The 27,434-nt window shown below is 46.9% G+C and overlaps 1 protein-coding gene across 1 annotated transcript in view; it reads right to left on the reverse strand.

Annotated features, from left to right (window-relative positions):
- The window catches only part of LOC120847455 (lysosomal acid lipase/cholesteryl ester hydrolase-like), an 80,602-nt gene extending 66,525 nt beyond the window's left edge, over window positions 1-14,077 (reverse strand). The window contains exons 1-3 of the mRNA XM_042289319.1: window positions 13,979-14,077; window positions 10,567-10,774; window positions 9,601-9,715 (exon numbers count right to left, since the gene is read on the reverse strand). Coding sequence (XP_042145253.1) covers window positions 9,601-9,715; window positions 10,567-10,774; window positions 13,979-14,077 — 422 coding nt within the window. The remainder of the gene's footprint in view (window positions 1-9,600; window positions 9,716-10,566; window positions 10,775-13,978) is intronic.
- Window positions 14,078-27,434: the final 13,357 nt, after the last annotated feature.

Consider the following 27,434-nt stretch of genomic DNA (forward strand, 5'->3'; position numbering starts at 1 on the left):
AGATGGCGCCACGTCCCAGACCTGCTAGGTAGAGAACCTACATTTAAGAGAGAAGGCAACTCAACTCTGGGAAACTGTTTGCAATCTAATGGCGGACACCTTGTGAGCCCTCCTTGTAGTGAGCCTTGCGAGCAGATTGGTCGTAAGTACGAATACGTTGCGTTGTCGCGTGGCGAAGAGGAAAGCGGGCGGAGAGGTAGAGACGCTAGCAGACGATCATTGCGGTCGTATCTAGTAACGTTGGTCGTCACCTCCTCGCAGATCGTAATGCAAGCGCGCCACACCGTCCGACCACGTGACCCCGACCCAGCAGATGAAAAGCGCCGAGCCGCCACCGTCGCAGGTAGAGATCTGGTACAAGCCAGCCCTCTGGCCACGGGCCGGGCTCGCGCTTCACGGCTATATTTGTGGAGGGCCCAGGCCGGGGTACGGGCCCTGCATTCAAATCTGCAAGGCGGGCCAAGCCGGCACCATTATTATTATTAATTTTTTTTTTTTTAGGCGGCATGTGATTTGTTTTGTCCAAACCCGTCGCGATTTTTCCCTTTCTTTTCAAGTCTGATTTGTTTACTGCTGTTTGTCATTTTTGCTTTTCCGTCCTTTCCGCGCAGGTTTGGTCACAGAAAAGGACGATCGAGGGGATTTTTCTTAAAGGGACCATGAAATGATTTTAAAATCGAGTTTCATCCACCGCACGTCGTAAAAGGTGTGAAAAGAAACACAAAAACACAAAAATAGGGAGCCCAAAAAAATTATTTGCTATAGAACTTTTAAAAGAAAACTGGACTCTTTTGCGTCTTCCTTCCTTCGCCTGTTCACTACGATGCATACGCAGAATCGGTGCACGTCAGCCGAATCCACATCGCCTATTGGGTAAGAGCCTACCTCACCAGCACCGCGATCGTAAACAATAAATAGCCGGCGAATGTTTCCTAAAAGTTTTGTTAAATAATATTCAGATCCACATTTTGTAGCATAATTAGAGATGTGTGGCGAAAATTGCCAAATTTGATAATGCTGAGAGCCAAGCGCCATCTATCGTGTGGTAAACGAAGCAACTACTGCGCGTGCGCAGTAGGGCAGGGCCGCCAGTTACTAGGTGACGGCAACCGACGAACATTTATTTTCTTTGTTTTCCTTCCTTTCAAAACTCTGACTGACTGAACGTTTATTTTTCTACGTGTTCTTCCCGCGCGTGCCGACTTCAAGCAGCAAGAAAACAGTACTTAAAACAGACCACGACGAACAAGAACGCTGGATTCACCGACTCCGACGAAGCGTATAGGCCTAGCAGGCATTCCGACTCGGCGCTGCGTTGCTTCGTCGCAAGACCGTCTGCCTACGACCGGCTGGCGTGCTAAATGGAATATGCCCGCGCGACCCTTGTGGACCCTTCCCGTATTATAGTTTGATCACTGACCTCAATTCTAGATTAAGAGGTGAGGAGGTCAATCTCTTTCCCTTGTTTTCCGAGGCAGTGTTGACGAACACTCGTCGAAAAGGGACTCTCGTCGATTCTATCTTCTTGTTTTGTGTGATATAGAGCTGAAATAAACGCCGTATGGATTGCCTTCGTAACACGGTATGTACACTTTGTTATTGGTATGCCATTTTTATTCTGACAGACTGCACGTCACTGTCGACCCCGGTCCAACCTTTCTTTGCCGAGTGTCGCGTCAGTATCGAGTTGCAATCGTAAAAGAACGGTCCCGAAGCGCTTACCAACAGCGCGAATACAAGACTTCCATCAAGCGCGCGCGTCCGCTCCGAGTGTAAGCAGGTATTTACGTGGCTCTTGCTGACACTCGTTGTTCAAACGTATCTTTTTTAACGTCGGCTCGCTCCTGCATCTCCGAGGCCGCGAAAAACGCCATCTACGTCGCTTTGCAAACGACTGACACGGGCCGGCCCTTCTGCCAACAATGACGGGGTGGTGACAAGACTCGCTGCACTTCCCAACAGGCATACCGGCGTATGGGACTAGTTCCATGCTGTCGCTGTAGCGCAACATATCTCATTGAATTTCGCTCAGCTGCGATGCGGCGATGAGAGGCGCCGATTCAGGAAATACGTCGGTGACATCAGCGCAGTAAAACCTACCGGCGCACCCCAACTCGTTGCCGCTAACACTCCCATTCTCCTACTGCCGAGAGAACTTCCGGTTCCGGAAACGGTCTACGTCACGGCTTCTTTTGCGGTCAGTTGGAGAGAATGAAAAAGTCGATATTTCCGATATTTCAATAATTTTTTGTGTAAAAGTTAATTAACCGAGACGAAAACGGATGCCTGTTCGGCATTCAGTGAACATTGACGGTTTAATGTAAAAGTTATCTGGAAAAAGTAAAAAGGTCATTTCATGGTCCCTTTAAAAAAACTGCCTGCATATTTTCCGCACAAATAACACCAGATATTTGATTTTTTTTTTAAATGTTGTTGTTTTTGCTTTTTTTTTTTGCGTAAAACGTTACACCACAAAGTGCCAGCTACATAACGGGATGTGATGGTTTGTGATAAAGCAAGCAAACAACAATATCACCTGCGTAATTTAGGTAAAAAATAATAACCAAATATGAAAAGAAGGATGACACGAGGACTGCACTTTTGCAGTACTATCAAACTTTGCGCCTAGGATCGAAAATCTACTTCACACAACATGCGAAAATTAAAAAAAACCAGAAAAGTACAGCATGGTCGTTTTTACTCAGGGATATATATATATGTGTGTGTGTGTGTGTGTGTGTGTGTGTGTGTGTGTGTGTGTGTGTGCGTGTGTGTGTGCGTGTGTGTGCGCGTGTGTGTGTGCGTGTGCGTGTGCGTGTGTGCGTGTGCGTGCGTGTGTGTGTGTGCGTGTGTGTGTGTGTGTGCGAAGCTGACATTTTTTTATCAGTTTTATTTGCGCATCAAGGCACGACCATGGGACAAGAAGTTCTAGGATTGTAATAGAGAAGTTTGTACGGCCATTCTTGGCGAACAAAGGCATGACTATGACAGACAGGGTAGCGTATCGAAAGAAACTGTGTAAAGTCACTGCATCGCGAAGTACTTCGCGTCTAATCTAAACATTTAAGGCTTGGAATCTGTAAATATACAAGGGTGGAATACCGAATAAGCCAGGTTGGAACAAGGTTGGAGTTTATAAATACACCAGAGTTCTTTTTCTTAAGATCCCATTGTCTGTTTGCATATCAATTAAGTTACATCGCAAGGTGCCTAACGGGACACGGTGGTCTGTGCTGAATGTGCCAAAAACTAGACGTTCACAAGATAACGCCCCACCTTTTGAATCAGTACCTACAATTATCATGAAGTTTATAAAAAAAAAAAAATGACGAAATTGTTGCGAAATGGTCGTGATCTCACCACCATCATTTTTTTTTCTAAAGCCGGGTTCACAGTGCTTATCCATCATACAAAAAACAGTCTGCAAAAGAGATTTAAACGCGAGTCACAACGAGATCTGAGCTTCGAATGCCGCACGGCAACGAGTTCAAGGGGACACTAGGCTCGCGGCATTTGAACCACGGATGTCGTGGTGGCTGATATCTGCAGACTGACTTTTGTATAATGTATAAGCAATGAGGCCCCGGCTTAAAGGTACACCCGCAGGCGATATGAAGGTGAACGCCGGACCGTCGACCGGCGTGCTATCAGCGCTATGACGCGGCTACTGTGCCGGCTTGCTTTCTTATCGCTCGCTTCGCCGAGATTAAGCGCTTGGATCGAGCGCTGTTCTCAGCTCTGCTGCTACTCCCCGCAGAAAGCGTGGAAGTGAGTTTCGATTTCGGCATCGCTTTTCGTGGGCGCCGTTCCCCCGTCATTGCCGGCAAATTATTTGCATATTGCATGTGAACTAGAAGGGGCGTTGATCGGCATAGTTTAGCAGTGGCTCAACCGCTTTTTCATTCATGAGCGAGCGCTAATAACTGTTCTTTTTAAGAAACAAAAAGTATAAGTTACTTTTCGATTTGTTCCGCAGCCTTCCGGTTTAGCATATATCACACACAAAAAAAGAAGAAAAACACTACTAAATCACACTGTCTACCGATAGCGTCTAAAAGGGTCCTTCCGCAATCCTCGCGCTTATGCGCAATATGACCGCAATATACCGCAATATGACCCGCAAAAATTGCGTAATAAATATTAATATTTAAAGGAGGACAACACCGGACTGCACTATACATAGTACCAAACCTCGTGCTCAGGGTCAAAAAGCTACGTCAAACAACGTGCGAAGATAAAAAAAAAAGTGCTGTTTGATTATTTTTATTTAGGGAAATATTTTTTTTTTTTGCGTACTGAGTTTATTTTTTTATTTTTAATTTTACAGGCGCTACAAATTGCAGCCAGATATATCAAAAGGCGCGCTCATAGCGCTACTCGTCACATGTCCAGATTAATATTTCGAATTAAATAATTAATGACCCCTGCTCGTTCTAAGTTTAAACGCGGGCGACGGGTGCGGCGCGCCCCCTGGACGCCGCCGAACGGCGACGAGGGCGAAACGCGACGTCCAGGCTTGTCACAGCACAAGGCAGCGCGATAAGCATCACAACTTGTCCACCTACGTCCCCAGAGCAGCTCTTCACCGTTCTACCACAATACACACAAATCTGTAAGCAGAAGTTGCAGTAACCCGACGTAACAATACTTTTTCTTGAACTCTTCTGCATCGCGCCTTGCTATCGATGACTGGGTTGGGAGCGCCTCCCCGCGGAGAGACGCCGCCTCCTTCTCCTTTTTCACTTACGCCCTCTCAGCACGAATGGGACGGCCGGAGAAGGTTTCGCGCCTTTCGCGCGCTTCGGGATAACGAAGGCCATGGCTTTTCGCCAGAATTTCTAGCACTAACCGCCAGGATCGCGACATCTGACAACATGACACTTCGGCTTCTGGGACGTCATCTGTTGGAACTTCGGTACCACTTTTGGTGTATGGGCGGAATAGGACGCTAAACACACCAGTCGGAGACACGCTCCAGGCACCATAATTTCAGGTCAATCTGGTAAAAGAAGGTGCTGATAGCCTACAAGAGCTACTTGAAGCCGCTCATATGGGTAAAAAAAAGTAAAATATAATGATCGAAATTCATCACTTCTCATCATTGAGAGCCATTTCAAGTCGATCTCAGAAAGAGTGTATGCTTATCGCCAATTATGGTCATTAGGAGCCATTGGCGCGTCTCGTAAGACGTGTCTCGGTAGATATAAAACGAATAGGTCAACAAGGTTAGAATAGCTAAATAATTATTAAATTGTACGAAATCGCTATGCGAATTCCCACATGTATATTATGCAGCACACACTGCATTTTGACATCAAATGACAAAGACGTCCAATATCACGAGCTTATGCTCCCTATGCTCCATCAAAAAAAAAAAAAAAAAAAAGAAAAGAAAACAGAAGAAACATGTATAAAAATGTATTATAGATCAATTTCTCTATTAAGTAAGACCCACTCTCTGCATTTCCGGTGAAAATGGCTATCATGGACGGCATCGAACGATACCATACCTCCCAACCAATCTACGCATGTATCGTTCAGACGGCTCGCAGCGTCACCTGCGGTCCTTCGTAAGCTGAAACGAAGTACAGTACAGGCGAAGGCACCACCAGGCAAGGGGAGAAAGGGCAAGCACTGAGAAGGCAGAGAGGAGGAGAGAACTCCTCTCCTCTCTAACGTTCCCTTTCTCTCCTCGCCCTTCATTGCCCTCCTCTCCCTGCCCGCCTTCCTTTCCTTCTTCACCTGGCCGTGCCTCGCCTGCACTGCACACAAATAGTGACAAAGAGCATAGATGTCCACCCCCTGACGCCGGGATCGCTTTCTGCTTCCGTCTCCTATTTCACTCCGGAGTTTCCTGCGTTAGTGTCCAAAGTATTTGATATATATCGCTGCATTACTCGTATAGCCTTCACAATACTAAAGAGAAAGGCACAGTATTGCCGGCTCTCAATGTTTGCATCTGGAAGCTGGGAATGACGATACATCTTTTTAAAATTCGAAGCTATGTTATTTTTACACCCTAAGATGATCATGCGACGCAGCAACTTCAGCAGACGGCTCGCGAGCACCCAAAAAAAGTGAGACGCTGAACCTGCGGCGTAGAAGGACGCAGCAACTGCGTGCGACGACACCAAAGTTGTTTTCACTGCATGCCTTCCCTCGTCGACGGGACTCCACACCAGTTTTGCGAAATGGGCACCCCCATTCCATTCCAATTCCATTCCGGGGAATTAGAGCTTGCGATAATTCAATTCCTTTCAATTCCTAGGAATGGGGACACTGAGCCCATTCTCACTCCACTCCTGGAATGGCTGAATCGTTCCATTCCATTCCTTTAATTCCTAAACGTAAAAATTGTCACTTGACAGCTGCATTTTGTTGCCGGCATAAGCAGCATACAGCTGACATTATCAAATGCAGAGACAATTTGCAAAAAAAATGCTAATTTCCTCAAAAAAAGCACTGACTTTTACTAAGCGGACCGCTGGTGGCAGAAAGTGTTTATTTACAATGTACTGCAGACATCGATAAAGCCCCTTGATATGTCGATGCTTGTTTAAGACATCGGTCTCACGATCACGTGGCTCGCAACAAACAGCAAGACTTAAATCCACTCATTTTCTTTTCTTTTTTTAACTTTTTTTGCCTTTGACTTTTAAGACATACGCGGCCAGCGTGTTTGTTTGATAAGACCATAAAAATATCCAGTTCGTGCGTGGCGCAGGAATAAGCTATATTACTGTATTCTTCAAATACAGCAACACGGCTAGTACACTGCTGGAAGCGACTCCATGCGCAGGGGCAAGAACACATCCTCTGACGAAATGCAACCTCTGCGGCGCAGCATGAGGGACCGTATAGACCATGCCACGAAACCTGTTTTAAAACGCATAAGTTCACGCTTGCTTTACAAATCTCGATATTTCTTATCATATTCAATTCAATTTTTGGCTGGTTCCCTGCCCTTTTCCGCCCTTCGCATACTCATTCTCGTGTTTTCTCTTCAGATGGCGAATAAAGTTCGATGATATACGCCGACTGCACCATGTATAGTTTCGTTGCACAACTTTCAGCGCGCAGCTTGGTTATTTCCTTCGCGACTAATGTAGAAAAATGTCTTCTACGATGCCATGACTCGATCTGTATTTATCTTGTCTTCTCGTCCGAATTGTGATGTTCCTCTTCACGCTGATCGAGTGACGGGTTCAGGCAGCAGACGGTACCAACCGATTCATTCTTCTACCTCGGTGTCGGTGGTTCGCGTTGTGGCGACGGGTCGGGAAGCCAGCGTTGACGTAATACCGCGCCGTTCGAATTGACATTCCCCGTGTTTTCTCAACAACACCGTCCAACTGACTTCTCACCGCCTCATATAGGATCCAGGACAAGGAGCACGAATGCAGACCGGAGAGCCGAGACGCGCGGAAGCCAAAACCTCAGTGGCAGTACGGTAGTGGCAGCTAGCACCCAGCTCTCCTTCTCAGTTGCCCTCACAGCAACGGTCGCGCCTCGTCTGGCGCGGGACGGTATTTCTGCAGGTCTAGTCAGTTCGGTCGCACCAAGAGCGGTGACGAAAGCCTAATTCACCTTACGATGGAGCTCAACAGACAGCACGAGAGCCATCGAAACCAATTTACTGCCTTCTAAGTGTCGCGTGACCCTGCAGTCCCGCTCACGGTACTGGATTGCCTAGGGTGACTCGTAGCGTCAGCAGCGGTCCATCGCAAGGTGAAACGAAGTATGCAGAGACTAAATTCAAAGAAAATGAGCGGGAATCCGCTACCTTGCTTGTAACCCCAACCCACTAAAACATATAACACAGAAAACAAGCATCGGAACGAAGACCAAGTAATAGGCGGACTTACACTACAAATGCAGTATAAAAAACAAGCCTCGGAGCAAAGCGCAAGAGGAGAAGAGGGAAGTGAATCTCGCTTTGTTTTAATGCCGAAACAAACTCACGTTTCGCACTTCAAAGGAGTGCGCACGAATGAATGTGGAAGGCAGCAGGGTTGGCTGCCTGCTAAACGACGCGCCTCGAACTATAAGAAAACAATACCTGATCATCTTTCGACGGCGCCCGAGTCAACGAGTTATCAAAGCTCTGCGAGTTATGAGTCGCTTCTGCTCCCAGATCTCAGTCTGTGCGCGCGCGTGCATTCGACAAACCGTCGCAGCAACAATAAAAAAAGCATGACAAGAAGGACGATGAGGAGTTGTGCATGGCGGTTTCTTTCTTTGCCGCTCTCTTTTCTTTTGCTTGGTGCTTGGTTTCTTGTTTCGCTCTCGTGTAACACAATCGAAGCACGATGCCCGACGCCTGCGCGTCCGTGAAGGGCGCCACTTTCCCCCCACCCCCTTTCCCCCTTTGCTCTTTGCTTTGACGCTCGTTTTTTGTGTTACATTTTTTTTGGCGTATAGGTCTGTTAGGGCTCCTCGCAGGCTAGCAGTTTCCCGCTCATTTTATTTCTGAGCAACTGACTCACTGACTGGCTCGGTTTAGCTGACCGTAAACACACACACACACACACACACAAAAAAAAAGAAGAACCGTGCCCCATTTCATTCCCGTTCCATTCCGGGCAAAAGGCACCTAATTCCATTCCCATTCCATTCTTCTCAACGTTGCCGCCATTCCATTCCCATTCCATTCCGGGGTCGTAAAAATGAGGAATGATTGCGGAATCATTCCAACTCCGGAGTGGCAACTCCGCAACACTGCGCCACAGTGTGTTTGCGTTGCGAGCGTCCAAATGTGCGTGGGGCTAACGCCTTATAGGCCATAACTTATAAGTGCTGTGTGCCCGTGTGTTGGAGAAATTATACCGGGGAAAACAGAAGGCCGACATTTTCTGCTTCCCATTGGACGTGGGCCGATGTAAACTGGATTACGGCAATGTCCCGGAAAGACTTCCCAGTTACGAGTTTTTAGAGGTATACCAAACGGTTTTACATCTTTCGTTTTAATCTTTGCACTTCGGTATCGATACTACGTCCGGCAAAATTACGTGGCGCTAAACCACTTCGCTGTTTACCGTACGTACTCTGAAGGAGGCATAGTAGGTGTTTGTAGGGCGAGCTATATCTTGCGAAGTGCATTTAAACGTGTTGTTGGTTTTATTAGCACGCGAGCTATACCTGCTCAAGAACATTTTGCTCCGTGTTATGAGGAGCGCAAGTTCGTCTGCTTCTTGCACAGAAGGTTGCAAGGACGTCAGAACGCCGATCTCTGATTGGCTCGATTGGAAGGATAGTGGGTAGACCTCAAGCCATAGAGCTCCTCTACCTTTTTAATCAAAACCAATCAGAGCTCGGTGTCATGCTGACGTCACCGCAACTCCTGCGCAACAAACGGACGACTTGCTCTCCGCTACCATGTGGAAGACAAGGCCTCCGTATGCCGTCATATATAGTTAGAGGACCTCCGACCAACCGAACGCTGACGCACAGCTTGTGCTGCGGTGGCGCAGTTGTAGTCCCTTGCGCATGCGAGCAGTCGCTTCACTCGACGAAAACCTGGTTTCTGCGCCAGGCGCATTTGCACTCAGCCGGCGTTGGCACCTTGTTTTGTAAACCTCTTGACGGCGTGTTGTCCCTCACCTGAAATCCCAGTACTTGTCGCTCTTCACGTCCAGGGTCACGTGCTCCCTGGCGTACGTGTTGCCTCGCACGTTTCCCAGCCACACGTCGTAACCGGCGTCTGCCAGGATGAAGCCTGTCGAACGATGGTTACGCGTGTTTTAGTGCATCGGACCCTGCACCGACCATTTGTATACACTTAGACGAACGAGTTGTTACGTTGAACTACCACTACCGTGTGAACTGCCACTACCGTGTGAACTACCACTACCGTGTGAACCGCATAAAACGAAGGAAAGCTGATTAGCACAGTCTTTGAAGGTATAGTCGTTGCCTTTCGTCCTTGTGTTTTTTTTTTGTTTGTTTGTTTTTTCTGAAAACACTTGATTGCTTGCGTTCGTTTTAAACTTGCTGATGTGATGAATAATCATTTTTTGACGATGCTATTTTCAGAAGTAGGGGACCTTTTTCTTATGTCTGTTGTTTCCTTTCTGTTCACCCACCGCTTATGCACGAGCAGATGTATGTGAATGAATAAATAATCATTTATCAGGTGCCTAAAAGCATATATACAACATTCGGTAAGGTGGAGAAAACTAGTCAGAAATGCAGAATGGAAGAAAAATACATCCTGGCAGGCATTGCGACGTGGCTACGCGCCGTTGTAAGAAAACTACCAAAATATGCAACACAAAAAAGAAGGAAAACAAAAACGGGAATGCATATTTTCTGCAAAATACACAGGCAGCCGATGATGGTGAATAGTAGCGGTCGATTCCAGCAAACGATAAATAATAATTAAAAAAAATATTAAACAAACACAAAAAACTGGCAAAGATTTTGACGTTTTGCTTGCTTATTCTCTGCATTTTTCAGAGCTAATAATATTTCTAGCTTTAGCATACGCTGGTATCCTTTCTTCGGCGTGATTGGCTGCTGCCTCCGTGTTCTGCGGAAAAGTGCACTCGGAGACTTGCAGGTTCTCACCAAAGCTCTGGTTCTGGAAGTTGATGACCCAGTCCGCCGCCGAGTTGAGCAGTCCGTGCATGAGCAGGACAGGCGGCCTGACCGAGTCGCGGCCCCCGTGTCGGCCATCCCTGCCGTACGGGATGCGCTGCACGCCGATGATGTATCCATCCGCCGTGGTCACCGAGTGCTCTTCGACGGGGTACCCCTTGGACACGATCAGCTCGCTCTGGCGGCGCAATCACAATAGACCCTTTTTGAAATTCGGTCTGGCAACTTTGGTGACTGACATCATCGAAATACGTGCATTTTAACGACAAAGAGAAGATTGAAAGACTGGTTGAAATTATCTAGGGAGAATTGAATGACGTTAAACTACCTAGCACAGCTGGGGAACAGGTGGGACAGAAGAAAATTGGGACTGCCTCCCTCGTGGCTCCGGCCCAAAGTCTCAACCTTGCCTCCCAGTGAGCCCGGTGCTACGGTAACTCCGACTAGGTTTGACCAGAGGAAAATTTGCGACTCCTTAGCCTGAAAGGTAAAAGCGGAGGCGTTGTCTTTCTTTTTTCTTTTTTGTGCCTAATACTTTAAAGGCCATCCTGGTGATATCCCACACCGCCTTGTGATAGTTACAAAATTGCAGAGGTGAAGCAAATTGGCTTAGACGGGAATCATACTTTTTGGTTTTTAGTTTCTAGGCTAGGTGTTGCAAGCTGCCGCCCGTTATAATGGGTATAGCCATATACATCCATCCATTCATTCATCTCAGTTTATGGTGTGATTCTGTGCCAAAATAATGACGGTTTGCTTGAAGCTCATGAAGAATGTTGAGGATACTATCCGCGGAGGATATACGAGACCTCTATACGTTCAAGACGTCATTACAGCACGAAGCACGGATTAGATACAATGGTTACATAAACGTGTATTTCGAAGCGCGGATCAATCACTCTCAGAACAAGTTTGGCTCTGAAGCCTTTCGCTGACGGAAATTTAATCAAGGGGCACGTGGGTCGGCGTTTGTTCTGATCAGAAATAATTATGAGGGAATCGAAGAACCGATTCTCATTTGCCATTGACGTGCGAAATTGACGTTGTTCGATGAAATGCAGTTTTGTGACAACCATTCGTTTGTCGAAAATTGTAACTGCTTTTTGAGCCACCAGATGTCACTGAATTTAGAGAAGGTTCTATACATGGCTCGCACGTGGTGTCATTGCATCGTGCTGATGGTCGTTCCTACTAAAGTCACTAGATCCTGCAAAAGTAGCTCCATTGCCCTCCCTGCCCGCTAGCCGAACACAAACAAGTTCTAACATACAGCAGACCAAAACCTCACAAGGCGACTGGCTAATATGGCTTTGTTGTTATGGAAATCGCCATTTCGACCCCTTCGAATCATCGAAGCTTCAAGAGGGTAATTCTAGGGAGTCTTAGGCAACTCTAAAGCGCCGTTCACACATCTGCAACCGACTAACACCGAGACAGACCAGACTGGTTTTTAAGCCTCTTGCGACGTCTTCGGACCAGCTCCGCTGCATATGTGTTGCATATGGTTCTAGGTTGCATATGTGTGAACTGCACTCAATCCAGAGACGCGCCAAGATCACCATGAAGCATCGTCATACTGAAGGTTTTCCTCGCCAATATAAGCGTCTTTGGCACTATGTATGCAATCAACTCATCAATCATGCCCATCTCCACGGATTCTTAAAATTATAATCTTGCATATTTCAATACAGGAAAATTATTTATCAATGTATCCAAGCACCGACACCGCATGTGGTGGTGGTACGAAGGTGTACGCTGGTTTCGCCAGTGTGTGAAAATCAAAATCTAGGTACACAAGAAACGTCTCTATAAAGTTACCCGACCTGCGAACTTAGATCGGTTAACCAAAAATGGAGACGTCGAGGAGAAATTGCTCATATCATGAGCCAAGGTGGCGACCACGCGCGAAGCTTGGCGCTACTTCTTCACGATCCAGTTACTTGAGTTCCCACTTGTTCCTGATAGAAAAGGAAGTTTAATGGCGAAAATTTTTCGCTGGAGAAGGTACGCGCTCAGCAGCAGTAGCAGCAAGGTCACCACAACGGCCGTTGACGTGAAGTCACAGCAAGCGATGTAGGAACGTAACGACTGACATTCGTTCCGTCTGTTTTGTAGCTTATACATCTTTTTTCTTTGGCACGGGTGTGTTAATTTCGGCTTGGGATAAATTATTTTATATTGAGATTTTACTAATCGCATATATTTTAGGGATCATGCGGGTTGTTTTAGAAGAAACCTGGGTTGTTTTGGAAGAAACCAGAGAAAAACTCGCCTTCTCGTCAAAACGCCGGGACTGTTACTGCACCAAAGGAGCCGGGAAAGATATCAATATCAGTTCTCACGTGTCTTCTGCATGTCCGATTCACCCGAAAACGTGGATAGGTGCCGTGATAAAAGAAAATCCGACGCCGTCGGACCACGATTGCTTGGGCGGAAAGCACTTTGGATTGAAATCACAAATACCTGTGGTCGTGAAATTTATTTATTTAGTACTAACATGAACGCGGGAAAGCCGCCAAGTTGTCCGGACCACGTTCAGTGCGTCCTCACGTTCAGAGGTCCGTGTTATCGTTCAAGCTGTCGCCTGCTCTTTCAAAGTCGTCTGCTTCTTGCAACTATCGTTCGCACGTTCAAACGACAACGGCCCGTAGACCACACGTTGACGCGGTAATTGTGATAAAAAGTAAGGGCAGGATTCTAAAGACTTTTCAATTTGAAGGATGCTTGTGGTAAGTAGGCTCGATGTAAACGTAGCATACAAGTGTATGCTTATCATTGTTACCGGTGGATATCACTTTTTATGAATGTGCAATGAGTCATTTTGCGAGCAGGGGTTCAGTTGGAAGTCATATCAGCTCTCGTTTAGATAAAGCACAGCCTTTCCAAACTCCGTCTAGAAAGGAAGTGGGTCCGTGTGCTTGTTTTGTTCAAGGTCCTAAGCTTTCAGTTTGGGATTGAGGTCACCGTTTACGGTTGAGGTGAAGACCAGTGTGGGTAGGATTGCATAGATAACAAAGGTTGACCTTGTGACGTCGGTGGTCGGTGGTTAGGTTGTGGATATATAAGACATTGAGGAAATAAACGCAGTAGCTGAGTTTGAGACGTTATTTTTCCCTGTTTTTCTTCGACGGAGTTTCCCTGCTTTTACCACAGTCTCGGGTTTTCTACATCATGGTCAACATCCACCAGCTCCCCTGCGCACTCACTGTTTTTTTATCGCTATCGAATGGTTTTTTTTTTTTTTTGGGCGGCGGCGCGCGTCTTGCCTACACCCCATCGCGCATGCGCGCCGCTGATGGCGTGCCTCTAGGGGCGCTCCGGTTTGTTTGTAAACATGAGTTGGTGCATAGTGGGTCTGTCTAAACATGCACGCTGTACGTACAACGTTCTTGTCGAAGTCGGGGTCCTTGGGCGGTGCGTCCCCACGGACCTGGTGGCTCTTGAGGACGAACACCAGAATCCAGGAGACGTAGACAGGCATGGTCTACACACGTTGCACCTGCACGCAGGAGAAACGCACCCGAGGAAAACTCGCATTGTGTCGAGGACATTTGTAGAGAGTTTGGTTCGGGAATTCTGGCTACCGAGACTTGTAAGGTGCAGAGGAAGCCCGCGAGGCCAGAACCGTGAAAGAACCACGCCGCAATGGTGTGGAACCGAGGCAAATGCTTATTGGCGTAGCGGTCTGTTGCGCGCACGTATCATCTCTTTCCCTATATTCTTTTTGTTCTCGTACTGGACAAGGGAAGAGTGTCATAAATGAGATAATTGGTTCAGTATTAATTTTCTTTTAATCACTATAAATCACCAATTTGCCCAACTTTCTACCCTCGCCCCCTCCTCCTTCAGTTTCCTTTTGACTGCGGGCTTTGCAAGACACCAGGAACCTAAGGGTACGGGCCTGCTGCCTTCCGTGGTGACCTTACTCTACAGAGTGAAATGAAGAGTACAAATACTTCCCCCTCCTTCTATCACCGTTGTGTTTCCCTTCAGTACACGAGAACACGCATTCTCGTCTATTGGAGGGAATTGAGCGAAGTAAACTAATTAGCCATGATTAAACTTTTAATTATAGTAATGACATCTGGTGTAATTACGGCGAGTATTATTGTACCTCACTTTCACTCAAAGCAAAAGAAGCAAATTATACCTTTAGAAAGCTTACGAAAGAATTACACATAGAGGACAGAACACGGAGAGCATATCCTTTAGGTGCAGTTCTTTCGTACATATCTTATTCACTAGGGAGTATTCACCGGCGGCCATATCCGTGTGCGCTGCTGCTGAGCGCGGGCTGACGGCGAGCTTCCGGAGTCTTTTTGGAGCGTGCATTTAGCACCATCAAGGTTGCTTGTCTTAGCAGGCTATTAATGTGAGCTCGTTCTGAGCATGCGCTCTAACCCGACTTGCACCTGGTCAAACTGTGGGACAAGCGACTGGAGGCTCTTCTATGCTACAGAACCAGGAAGTCCCTCCGGAATAAGATACGCTTGAATCACGCCACAGCCGAAGCCAAGAGATATACCATCAAACTCTGCCGCACCACCTGGCACAGCCTGTGCGACACTTTTAATGAACGGACAGGCTACCGCAAGCTGTGGCAGGTCTACAAAGGGCTCGCTGGGAAAACAAAAACCAGTAACACCGGAAGCAACTTGGCCCTCCGTTTAGATATACCAGAGGTGGAGCTCGCGGAAGAAGCAGGAGATTATTTCTTTCCGCAACAATCCAAACCTCCCACAGCCGAAGTATACACCCGGCAACCCATCCTACAAGAACACCCGGCAGACGCCCCCTTCACGCTCGCGGAGCTCCTAGAAGCCCTCACGGCAGCACGAGCGAAGACGGTACCTGGCCCAGACCTCGTTACCTTAAAATTATTATGGGTGCCTCAAGCAGACCCGAGTGACAAGGACAACGAAAAAGACACCAGTATGAAAGTAAGGAACAACAACAAAAATAGGAACAATTAAATTTTGATTCGGGCGAGCGTCGTATACCGGCGTGTATAACTACTGAGGGACGCACGTTAAAGACTCCAGGCAAGCAGGCGCACTGCTCGCACACCATACACAAGACAGCGTTTGCTGCGGACACGATGAAGTATTTGTGGGCACGCCCTATGCACGTTCGAAGCACGCGATTGCTTCCTACATGCATCAAACATGTCTGCAGACAGGGGGGCTATGTTGAGCTTTTTGCACTCCCAGGAGACTAGGGAGAGGGAAGTGACGTCACCGACACAGCAAACGCAGATTGGGTCTTGATTTCGTTTTCTTCTGTCAACATCCAATCTGCATTTGCTGTGTCGTTGACGTCACTTCCCTCTTCCAAGTCTCCTGGGAGTGCAAAAAGCGCAACATAGCACCCCTGTTCTTGCATGGCCAATGTGACACTATACCGTCGTAGAAGGAAGAAGCGGGCCTTGGACGGTATCTGCAGGCTGTCTTTGGTATGATGAACTAGCAGCGCTGCTTCACGGTGTCGTCATACCCTCCATACCAGGCTGGCCTCACTCTGTCTCAACGCCTAGTATTTCTTTACCGCGTCATCCCAAGACCAAAGGCGACAGAATGAAAAGTACTTGCGCGTAGGCATGGACAGGTGACACGGTATCAGCGGACAAATGCATTCACTCGCCAAGGTGTCCTACCTGGGAATCGGGCTCCAAGTTACTTCCGTCCCGTTTCCTTCAGCTGTACCCACAGACCGTTTCCTCACGCCGTTGGGACCAACATAATCCGTCACGAATGTCTCTTCTTCGTGTACATAGAGCGTCAAACATCTAAGCTATAAAACTTTTTTTTTTTTTTTTTAAGGACGCCGCCGTTTTGCGTATTGCGGCTACAATAATTTGGCTGGTACTTGGCCGGTTGAATCGAGCCGGCTAATGACCGCGGCCTTGCCTCCTTGAAAGAACTAGAAAGAACGTGGATGAAGACAGTGGGGTGGTTTCATTGAATTTCCCCAGTGAAGAAGTATATGAGCATGCTGGTCGACGTTGGCGGACACTAAAAAAACTCACTCATGCTTTCACACACACAAAAAATACGAAACTCCCCCACAGCGCTCACAAACAACTTCGTATTGCGTGATTAACTTCTGCTTCTACTTCTACATCAATTTGTGACAATTTTCAAACAGAAATATACAAAAAAAAAAAAAAAAAAGGACGGAAAAAAATTTTTTTCCAACGCTTACCGCCGAATTCAGAAACCTCACTCAAACTACACTCAAACTCAAGGGCCCCTCCACTTCCTCGAGGAAGGCGCGAGGGGCCCTTGAGTTTGAGTGTAGTTTGAGTGAGGTTTCTGAATTCGGCGGTTAGGAATACTTCCGGCTAAATAATCAATCTCTTTTTGTGGCAATATTATACACGGCGGCCTGCCAGTCGTATGGTGTTCTCGGCTTTGATAATTTTCGTCGTTAATTGGTTGACACTTTTGCCTAACACGGTGCTGGGGTTGAAACAACACCACCTAGAGAGAAGGCCTCCGCATCGTTTCCTCTTCCTCTATGAAACGTCATCACAGTCGGATCGCGCTCGGTCGGCTATTGGACCCGAGCCCGACCTTCGACGCGCTGATTGGCCACGAGCCGCAGCCGAACACTGACGCAGCACTCGTGCCCAATCTCTCGCCTCAATCGATCTGACTATGATGACGCGTGTGGAGGCCTTCTGTCCAGGTGGATTGAAATGTGCCACGCACCCACAATCCCGACAGTAAAAAAAAAAAAAAAATTGGGTTGTGTGTGTGTTTATACAGCCTAGAACTTGGTCTGCCTCACAGGGGCGACGAGTCTCCCAGCTGTAGATGAGCAATTTAGCCAGTGCGGTACAGCCGCTAGCCTGGGGTTTTTAACGTGCACCACGCAGTAGTGATACACGACCGCACGCCGGTACGATGCTCATCCAGATCGAAACGGGCAGGGGTGGGGCTCGAACCCAGGATCCCTGGGTTCTGCAGCGCGAGCTTTCGCTCCACGTGCTCCGAGCTGGTGTGCGCTAGACCACTCGGCCACCGATCCCCCATCCCGACAGTATATTGCTAAGTTGCCAGAGTTTTCGTTGACGATGATGTTGTTCTGTTCACGAAGGCGGTCATTAAGACACCGCCCAGTTTGTCCTACGTATTGTCTTCAGCAGGAAAGGGGGAAGGAACAGACAACCCCTTCAACGCAAGGCACGCAAGGCACGGTACCGAAGCTCTTCAAGGGGATGTGCACCTGGAAGTGCAGGATGAAACAAGAGCTGGGACAGGAAAGGCAGGGCCGAGCCAGAATAACAACACGCAAGAAGAGACTTCGGAAGGCTCGTGCTTGCTGGAACCCCCTACAAAAGGGAAAATCCACAGAATTTTTCAGAACATGAAAGCGGGCACAGTCATGGGGCCTGACAGGGTGCCAATGAGTGTTCTGAAGAAAATAAGATTAAGACCCAAGATGAACAAAGCTTCGCAAGGTGCACTGGTGGGTAGCCTCCTACATCAGAAAGAAGTACCCCAAGATTAGAGGCGTGGACGAGTGATGTTTATTTATGAAGGGACAGGGGAGAAGACAGACCTCACAAATTATCGGCCCATCACTGTGGCCTCCATAGTGTGCAGGGTCTGCATGCAAGTCGTAAGATGTAGACTGCAAGGGTGAGCGGAACAGAAGGATGTACTGGGGGAGGTTCAGAAGGGCTTCAGAAATGATCGACGGCTGGAGAACAATCTATACGTTCTGACCCAGGAAATCGAAATTGTGCAGCAGGAAGGGAGACAGTTGTGGGCGGCCTACTTGGACACTGAAAGGGTCTACGATTCAATCATTCAATTGTAGTCCAGTGAACTACAATTATGGCGGCGTCAGCGATTCCTGGAACGCTCGATCAGATCGGTCTATTAGGAGACACAGCTTACACCACACCTGAATGTAATAAAGTACCATGAAAATGCCAACGTTACAGCTTGAGCAGTACGTGTACAAGCTTTAGCTTTCGATGCACTAAAGAGTGTAAAATGTCACGATTTTCCAGTCCGTACGTACGTAAACAATATTTGGAATGACGTCACGCTCCACCCCTTTGATATCTTTTTATATTTTTTGCACAACACTATACTCTGTTTCACCTTGTGTTATACCGCAGGAAAGGTTAGAAGCGCGAGCTCCTTGCTCTGGGGCAGATCTCAGCGGCACAAGCTGCCAACGCTATGAGCTCGCGCTTCTAGCCTTCGCTGCAGTACAACATAAGGTGAAACAGAGTATAGTTTGTCCACACAAACCACCAAAACAATATTGCTACATTACTTAAACACTGTGATAGCTATCTGTGAATGAAAATAATTTATAGGCTGCATTTATTTTAACTGTGCCTGCACTATAAGTGCTAAAAGTAACTTTGATCATCTAATGATGAGAGTAATTCTTTAACAATGGCATTACTCTTAAAGGGGCCCTGCAATGACTTTTTGACTGGTTTTTAATTTGCACTGAACCTGAGCGTACTGAACGTAGTAACTTAATCCAACTTTTCTTTTATCAAATTTCGCTTTATTTTAAAAGTTATAGGCAAATTAGAATTACAAAAAGAAGCAAAAAATAACCTCCTTCATGACGTCGTAGGTCCTGCCTTGAGTGGCCTTGAACCAGAGGAGGAGTAGTGAGCTCATCGAGCGCACACGGCTGCCGCACTCCGTGTCGACGGCTCGAGAGGGCGCCACTAAAGCACGTGTTGGATAGGTTGTATGAAGCGGGCGGCCAGGGTAGCTCGTATTGCATTTGCAGCGCGACTAAACACTAATTCTTGGGAAACTGGTCCTTAGCAGCTCCGCAGTAAATGTCTGTTTATTACGATGGATTGACTCTTACCTCAGATACCGCCAGCAGTATGTGACTTTTCGTAAGGCAGAGTCCATAGAAATGCCTGTTCTTTCAGAGGGCCCCAGGGCTAGGTACTCGGTCCTTTGATGCTCTTATTGTTTATTAATGATCTGCGGGTGGTCAACCCATTAATACAGTATAGTGTTTTTGCTGACGATTGTGTTTTGTTTTTTCGAAGTACCCTCTATTGGCGATCAGGAATGTTTAAATGATAGTCTGCGCAAGATATTTTACTGGTGCCAAAAATGGCAAATGAATTTAAATACAAAGAAATGCGTTCAAATGACATTAACACTAAAAAGACCTCCACTTGTGTTTCACTGTGTTATGAACTTAGTTCCTTTAGAAGTAGTCACTTCATATAAGTATTTATGAATAATTATTACGTCGAACTTAAGTTGGTCTGCACATTTTGTGAATATTATAGCGAATGCTTCCCGTAAATTATATAATTAAGGATGTCTTCAAAATGACGTCATATAGGTTTAACAGTCACCGCGCACACTCTGTCATATCTGTCCTTGATTGCCATAGCACATGCAGACCTGAAGCCAGGATATCTGCTAAAATGGTTTATTGTCCTCCCGTTATGTATAGGCGCTGAACTTTGAGGCCGCACCTGTTGATGCTTAAGCGTACTTAAATATATATATATATATATATATATATATATATATATATATATATATATATATATATATATATATATATATATATATATATATATATATATATATATATATATATATATGATATATATATATGGGTTAGCCCAAAATATTGCTGCATTCGAACATTCGACAAAATCAAGTTCGATAGGGCTCGGTGTCAATTAAATAGTGTAAACCAATTAATTGCCACCCTTGAATCGACTAAATTAGGTTGGTTCACACATTTGCAATTGCTTACGACCGCGTGTATTAAAACCTATTTGAATCTTTTACGACGAGAGTAGAGTTCCTGTATAGGCTCCCTACGGGACACAGAGTTGCGCGATCAGGTGAGGAGCCGGATCAAGTGCCGTGCAGGAAAGTAGACGTTGCACGCGCCCCGGCGAACGTTCCCCTGCTTTTGAGCGCGGCGCCGCTATTCGCCGAATTCAGTCACGTGACGAGCGGGATCAACATGCCGTGCAGGAAAGACTGCGCTATTTCGGGGGAGCGTATACAGGAATTCTAGCGCTATGGGGATGAACGCGCCATCTATCGGGTTGCTATGGAACTCTTGGCATTTTCATATATTTTTATTTTCCTTCAGGTATGTTTCTTGTCTTTTTTTTTCTTTTTGGCCCCAATTTTTTTGTAGTGTTACAAATTACTGTTTCTTACAGACCGTTCGTACACTTCATCTAGCAAATACCGCAAAACCTCCTCCCTATTTAAATGCAGTTACAGGGTAGATGACGCCAAAGTGTCAGTGTATTCTCTCATCCTATAGGACGAGAGAATACACTGGCACGTTGGCAGTGACCTCTAATAAGAGGTCACAAGAACTTGGTCGTAAGCAAACCCCTGTGTGAACAGGCCTTAATTGTTCGATTACGTATATATGCGTGCGTGCGTGCGTGCGTGCGTACGTACGTAGTTTCGCGGACATAACGTTTCGAAAAGAGCAAGCGTTGGCTTTGGTCATCTTTCCGATGCGTCTAATAATGCATTGGACAAATGTGACTTTGAAGGCCGATGCAAGTAGAATAAGACTAGCAGAAGGCCCTGCAGCAGACGACCTTTCGCGGCTGCGATTTCCTTAACCTTTCTCCACCGTCCAAGTGGGCGTTCATGTCCATTAAAAACCGAACCTCTCGTCCATTATTATATTTCTCCTTGTCGGAAGGTTTAGAGTATGACGCACTCTAAGGGCGCAGCAGTTGCAGTCGCGGAAAGGCCACGAGGCACTTTGTTCGGCTCTAAACGCCTCTTCTAAATAAACGAGAAATCGTGTTTTTTTCCGTTCTGTCTTTGAACGTTCGCGTCGAGTAACATGCACCGATAGAGCGACGAAGCGCGTGGAATCAGCATGGATAGTTTCGCGTACAAAGTCATCTTGTTGCGTGACCCTTTACGGTGCAGTGTACACAGCGCATACATCGACTCATCAACACCCGTGGGTCGATGATCGTTACCGAACATGATATTCCTTCACCTTTGGCTATAGCATAAAGTTTTCGAATATCGTAGCGCAAAGTTCCCTCGCGCTGGCGCTGCGTGCGATGCACGCAAGCTTTCAACGAGAATGCCGTGGAACTCGGCAAACCAGCGCGCTTTTAGTACAGCGGAATGCAAAAGCATCCGCAAGCAGTTGCACCGCCATCTAGACGTGCCCATGCAAACTGATCGGAGCATGTCTAAGGCCGCTATTGGGTCGAGCCAAACTGAATCTCGCGCTGCGCCGTGCGAGGCGGCAGCAACGCGGAGGATCGCTACGTGCGCACGCAAAAGTCGATAGCGAGCGTACGTACGAAATGCTCGCGGCGTTGCGTACGTATCGAGCATGCGCATTGTGGAGCACGCTACGCTAACGTAAACGCAGAATGCTTGCGTTTGCTCTTACACGGAGTATTCGAGCTCTCTAAAACTCACTTCGTTAAATGAGATATAAAACGACGATGACCGCAACGAAGTATCGACGTGGTGTGCGATTCAAGGTTTGTACATAAGTTTGTGAAAAATCCTTAGTTGCGTCTCTTGTGGAGTGCATGGAAGGCTAGCGCTACAAACAGCGTCAAAATTGCATGCTGTTCGTCCTGTTCTATCATCGCTGAGCCTATTGTGTGCAGGAAATCCTAGTGACTTGCGCTTTTGTCGGTGTTTGATTTGTTCCATCAACTCGTATAGGTCTGCTGCCTCCGGATTTTAGGTGAAAAGACGTGTTGACCTTTTCTTTTACCTTTTCCTTTACCTGAATGTCCAGACACGCTAGACATTCAGGCCTGGTTGGATCTTCAGCCTCGTTGGACATTCAGACACATTGGACATACCGTCTCAGTTGGACATTCCGTCTTAATGGATGTTAAGTCAGGGTGGACATTCCGGCCTGGTTGGATCTTCCGTCTCGTTGGATATTCAGACTCGTTGGAAGTTCCGTCTCAGTTGGACATTCTTTCTCAATGGATATTTTGTCTCGCCTGCCACGCGACCAAGTGGATATTGTACACAGAGCGACCTACAGTATCATTCCTCTGGCTACCTGGTTTGAGCAATGCGTTTCACAATGTTTACATATTTCGAGCTGACAGATCTTTAAATTTATTAAAAGGAATGTTGGTCGTTGAGGCGGATTCTAGCAAGTTCGTTAAACTTCGCTTATTTTTCGAAATGTCTATACACCTCATGAAAAAAAAAAAACTTCGAACTTCAAACATCTGGACAAAATCTAATATTTATTTTAGCAAGATGTTTTATGTAGGTTATTGTTTTATTATTAAATTATGTATCAAAACCGAAAGAGGTTAGAGCAGTAATTAGGCATCGAGAATAATATTTGAACACATACAAGAATGGGTGTTTGGTGCACACCGGACCAGCTGTTTACACAAGAGCGCTACAGGGACGAAGCTTCGTAGAGTGCTATATAGGTTTCCGCTTTCGGCATGCGGCACCTTTCTCCACGTCTTCAAAAGAGGACAACGTGAGCAGCGAAAAACATGAAACATTTCTTCACTTTAGCGTCACTAAATGACTACTGAATGAACTGATAAAAGGGATGCTGAACCGAAATGTGGATTCCACAAAACACGGCGGTCAAAGCATGCAACGGGAAACTACAAACACCAAAACATCACTCATACAGCGATATCTCAAACAAATTAGCGTATTTTTCAAAAAAAAAAAAAAAAAAGGAGGCGCACTTGACTGATACGTTTACGTCTTGTTTCTCCGAGAAGGAGAGGGAACGGCCTCGCGTCTTCTCCGCCTCGCCGCCTTGACGGGGCGAAACGAAGAGAGGAGGAAACGAGATATTTTGACGTCACGCGCCTCGTCGGCCTCGTTCAATCTCGACCTTCTTTTTCCCAGAAATTTCACCAATCACTGTCAGACGTTACAGCCAGACGTTACACTCAGACGTTACACTTCAACGTTACAGTAAAGTGTTGTAGATATCCGTAAAAATGGATGAATAAAACATGCATGTGTTCAGAAACTGACGGCTGCTCCTTTCTGCACTAGTGCTCTCTTGAACGTGAGTTTATCTCCGAAGTCGAACATGGAGGTTGAGCGTTAGCAAACGCCACACAAAAATAATATTCCGATGCCTGTTCGCACTTTTCGTGCACCTGGAATTCGAGCAGCATGGACAGGAGAACGATTCATCGTAACTCCCCACGTGAAGGCCGAGCGTTAGCAAATGCCAGACCAAAACAATTCCGATGCTTCGCGCTTTTCGTGCATCTGAAACAACAGCGTAGCCAGGATATATTTTTTTTTTTTTTTTGGCGAGGGGGGGGGGGGGTGGGGGGGGGGGGGTTGAACTGCAGTGTTGGACAAAATACTCGATAAAAGTATTTAAGTTATGTTACTACATACCTGCTTCATAAAGTATTTAAAATACTACTCAAGTTACTTTCACTGTAAAGTATCTTGAGTAGAGTACAAATACTTAGAAATGTATTTCAGTTACTTTTGAAGATACTTCCGCATTGCGTAATTTGTATCGACGTCAGTGACAACGACAATTGTATAGTTGCGCGAATTCGGTTTGCCAGAATGGTTTATTAGCACGCAACAACACAAAACGGAAAATGAAAAAAAAAAAAAAAAAGCATCGTAAGGCTATTTTATGCAGTCCAACTATAAGGAGCAAAATATTGTCACGAATGGCAAATGATGTGGCGGCGAATAACTGAAGAAACTAAATGTTTAATTGGGCTAACTTGTGCCCAAAACAAAATAGAGATAGACTAATACGACGCAGGCGTCGATGTCGGCGAAACAGCAGGATCGAACGCTGGGGCGAGACTGACTCCGGACCGCTACTCGGAGCACCTTTTGTACCCGCGTGGGTTTCTGGAACATTCGGCGTAGAACGTTCGACGCGTAGAACATTCTAACCTCGATCAGACGACAAAGTTGTCGAACTTACGAGAATGTCAAGTTGAAAGAATGAATAAAAAAAGGATTCCGCCCTCTGGTATCGAACCCGGAGCATTCACGCAAGAGCCAAGCGCCGCCACCATTCGGCCACGCGCTCGCTCGGCAACGCACGTGGCAATATCACTGGTACATGTTACAAAACATTTCTGGGACAACAAGAGGTCGCTTTAGCTATCGGGGAGAAGATCAAAACGTGGCGCCTCAAGCGGTTAACTCTAGAACTACATGGATGGGGACAACAAATACAATGACTCAGCGCTCGGCTGACTTAACCGAACGCGGCGTCAGCGTCTGGCTGGAGTTCGTGTTCTCCGGTGTGTGTGTGTGGGGGGGGGGGGGGGGGGGGGAGGGCTGTTTTGTTTCCACTCCGGCCTCCATGAACAATGCAGCATGCACGGTGCCCAGCTCAGCACAAAAGACCAAGTGGGTCAAGCTCGCGTCCTCTGACGACAGCTTTCGGGAGAGATCCGGCACTTAACGTCACTTCCCTAATTGTTAGTATTTTTACATTACACTGTGCCCCGCGCTCTATTAAAAAGATGACATGAGCATCCCCACAAGGCCTGTGTTCGTGTGTGCAGCCCTCGTGTTGGGTATACACCGAGTTGTGGGGGCGACAAAACGGGTCAGAGCGCCTCGCCAATAGTGACATGGCTGAATATCAGGTCCTGTGGCGCACCTTAGACGCATCGTTTAGCTACAATCCATATTCCCTATATGGAGAGTTCACTATAAACGAACTTTGGATACGGATATGAGTGACTGGATAACAAAGAAAACCCACATAATAATCACGGCAGTGGTCGCACCTTCAAGTAAGTTGTGTTCAGGAAGGCACTCAACGTTGGGGGACACTTTGTTGGCATTTTGAGAGGTCATCCAGCTCGTAGTTCGTTTCTAGGTGACGGACTTACGACAAAAAGAAAAAAACAAAAGAAAAGCTCGAAGTTTTGCCGTAGCGGGGTCAAATATACAAAAAGCAAAACAAAAATGTCTTCTTTTGTTTGCGTCCACCTCTAATTTTTTGCTATTTGTTATTTTCTTGGCACTCATGTCTGCATTGTTGTCGTAGGTCGTTTACCGGTCTGCGTTGAGCTTTTGTGTGGCAATCTTTACTTCGGTAATAGCACCCCTTTTGTTTAAGGATTTTTTGGGGGAAACTCTAGGAAACAAATGGCGCCTTTGGGAAGACGAGGGGAAAACCTTCATTGTACAAACTTTGGGATAAAATATGAGTCACAGTCGGCAAAACAGCGATGTTTTCACGAGCTCAGTCAAAGTCACCGTAGCTAATCAGAGCTAGCAACAGGATTTGGTTGCTCGAAAGAATGTTCACGCTTGCTCGTGCCACGCCACTTCACACCGAAAAACTCGGAAAATGGCGGAATGTCAAAAATGTCGTATTACACCTGAGACTGCGGTGGAAGAAATCGGAAGAACTTTCAGTAGAAGGAACAGACACAGAGAACGTCTCAAACTCAGCTCAGCTGAGTTTGAGACGTTCTCTGTGTCTGTTCCTTCTACTGAAAGTTCTTCCGATTTCTTCCACCGCAGTCTCAGGTGTAATACGACATGATTAGCTACCACCAGCTCGCCTGCACTCTCACCGTCTTGTCAAAAATGTATTCGAGATAATCAGTACAAGACACTCAGAAATATAATTAGAGTATCAAATACTCTCGATCAAAAGTATTTGCAAGATACCAAGATACTTCAAAAATTATTTGAAATACAGTATCTTGAGTAGAGTGTCTGAGATGGGCACAAGTCTAGGCTGAAGCCCCATAAGCCCCTCCCCCCCCCCCCCCCCCCCCCCCCCCCCTGGCTACGCCCCTGACTTGGAGTCCGAAGGGCGTAAGCAGGAGAACGATTCATCGTAACTCCCCACGTGAAAGATCATGCACACACACAGATGTACGCAGCGCCGCCTAGGTTTCGTCAGGGTCTCAGACACAACCAGTGCGACACTAGCACACGGGAACGCCAAGACGGAAGCGTCTGCCGTCTTGCGGCGTTTCTCGTCGAGCTTCAGCGTCTGTTTTCCGCTTGGGGCGGTGCTGGGGGATCCACTAACCATGACGTCATGTGCAGGCCTTGTCCTTGGAATTGGATTGAAACGTAGTGTGCCTTGATTTGAGAATAGCGAGTTTTCGTAGATCGTTTTCGACGTCCCGCAACGGCTCTCAGCAACTTCTTCGTTGCGGAGGGCTTAGCGGAGGGAGAAACGCAGTTTACAAAAACTCCCTAGTAGCGAGTTTTCGTAGATGGTTTTCACCGTCTGCAACTTGCTACGATACCCGGACCTCTACAGTCAAGGCCATCGGTGCGCAGGCGCTGTAGCGGCTTCTTCGTAGCGGAGGGCTTAGCGGAGGGGGAAACGCAGTTTACAAAAACTCCCTAATAGGGAGTTTTCGTTGATGGTTTTCGCCGTCTGCAACTTGCTACGATACCCGGATCTCTACAGTCAAGGCCATCGGCGCGCAGGCGCTGTAGCGGCTTCTTCGTTGCGGAGTGCTGACGTGGACAGAGACCACAGGTGGGACACGAGTGTCGCGTCAGCATTCCTTTGGAACTCGTGTGCAATCAGCGAAAACACGACTTGGAGCCGAACGCTGACGCTGGTGTCGCGTCCCATCTATTCTCTACGGTGACCTTCGTTAGTGACGCAGGACAATTCCGCACTCCTCTTTTCCGGGAGGCGTTGCCCCCGTATGACGTATTTGGTTGCCTTTTAGTGTGCGCGATCACGACGTCAGCCAAAGTCGAATACTTCGAAGCTCTGTTACCGCTGTAAAGGCCATTCCTTTGTTGTTTTTGATTCAGCGCATAAATACGGAAACAACGAACGGAGATGAGTCAGATCGGTTGGTATGCATTTTCACG

The sequence above is a fragment of the Ixodes scapularis genome, unplaced genomic scaffold (assembly GCF_016920785.2).
Source record: "Ixodes scapularis isolate PalLabHiFi unplaced genomic scaffold, ASM1692078v2 PGA_scaffold12__126_contigs__length_90152505, whole genome shotgun sequence".
Classification (NCBI taxonomy): domain Eukaryota; kingdom Metazoa; phylum Arthropoda; class Arachnida; order Ixodida; family Ixodidae; genus Ixodes; species Ixodes scapularis.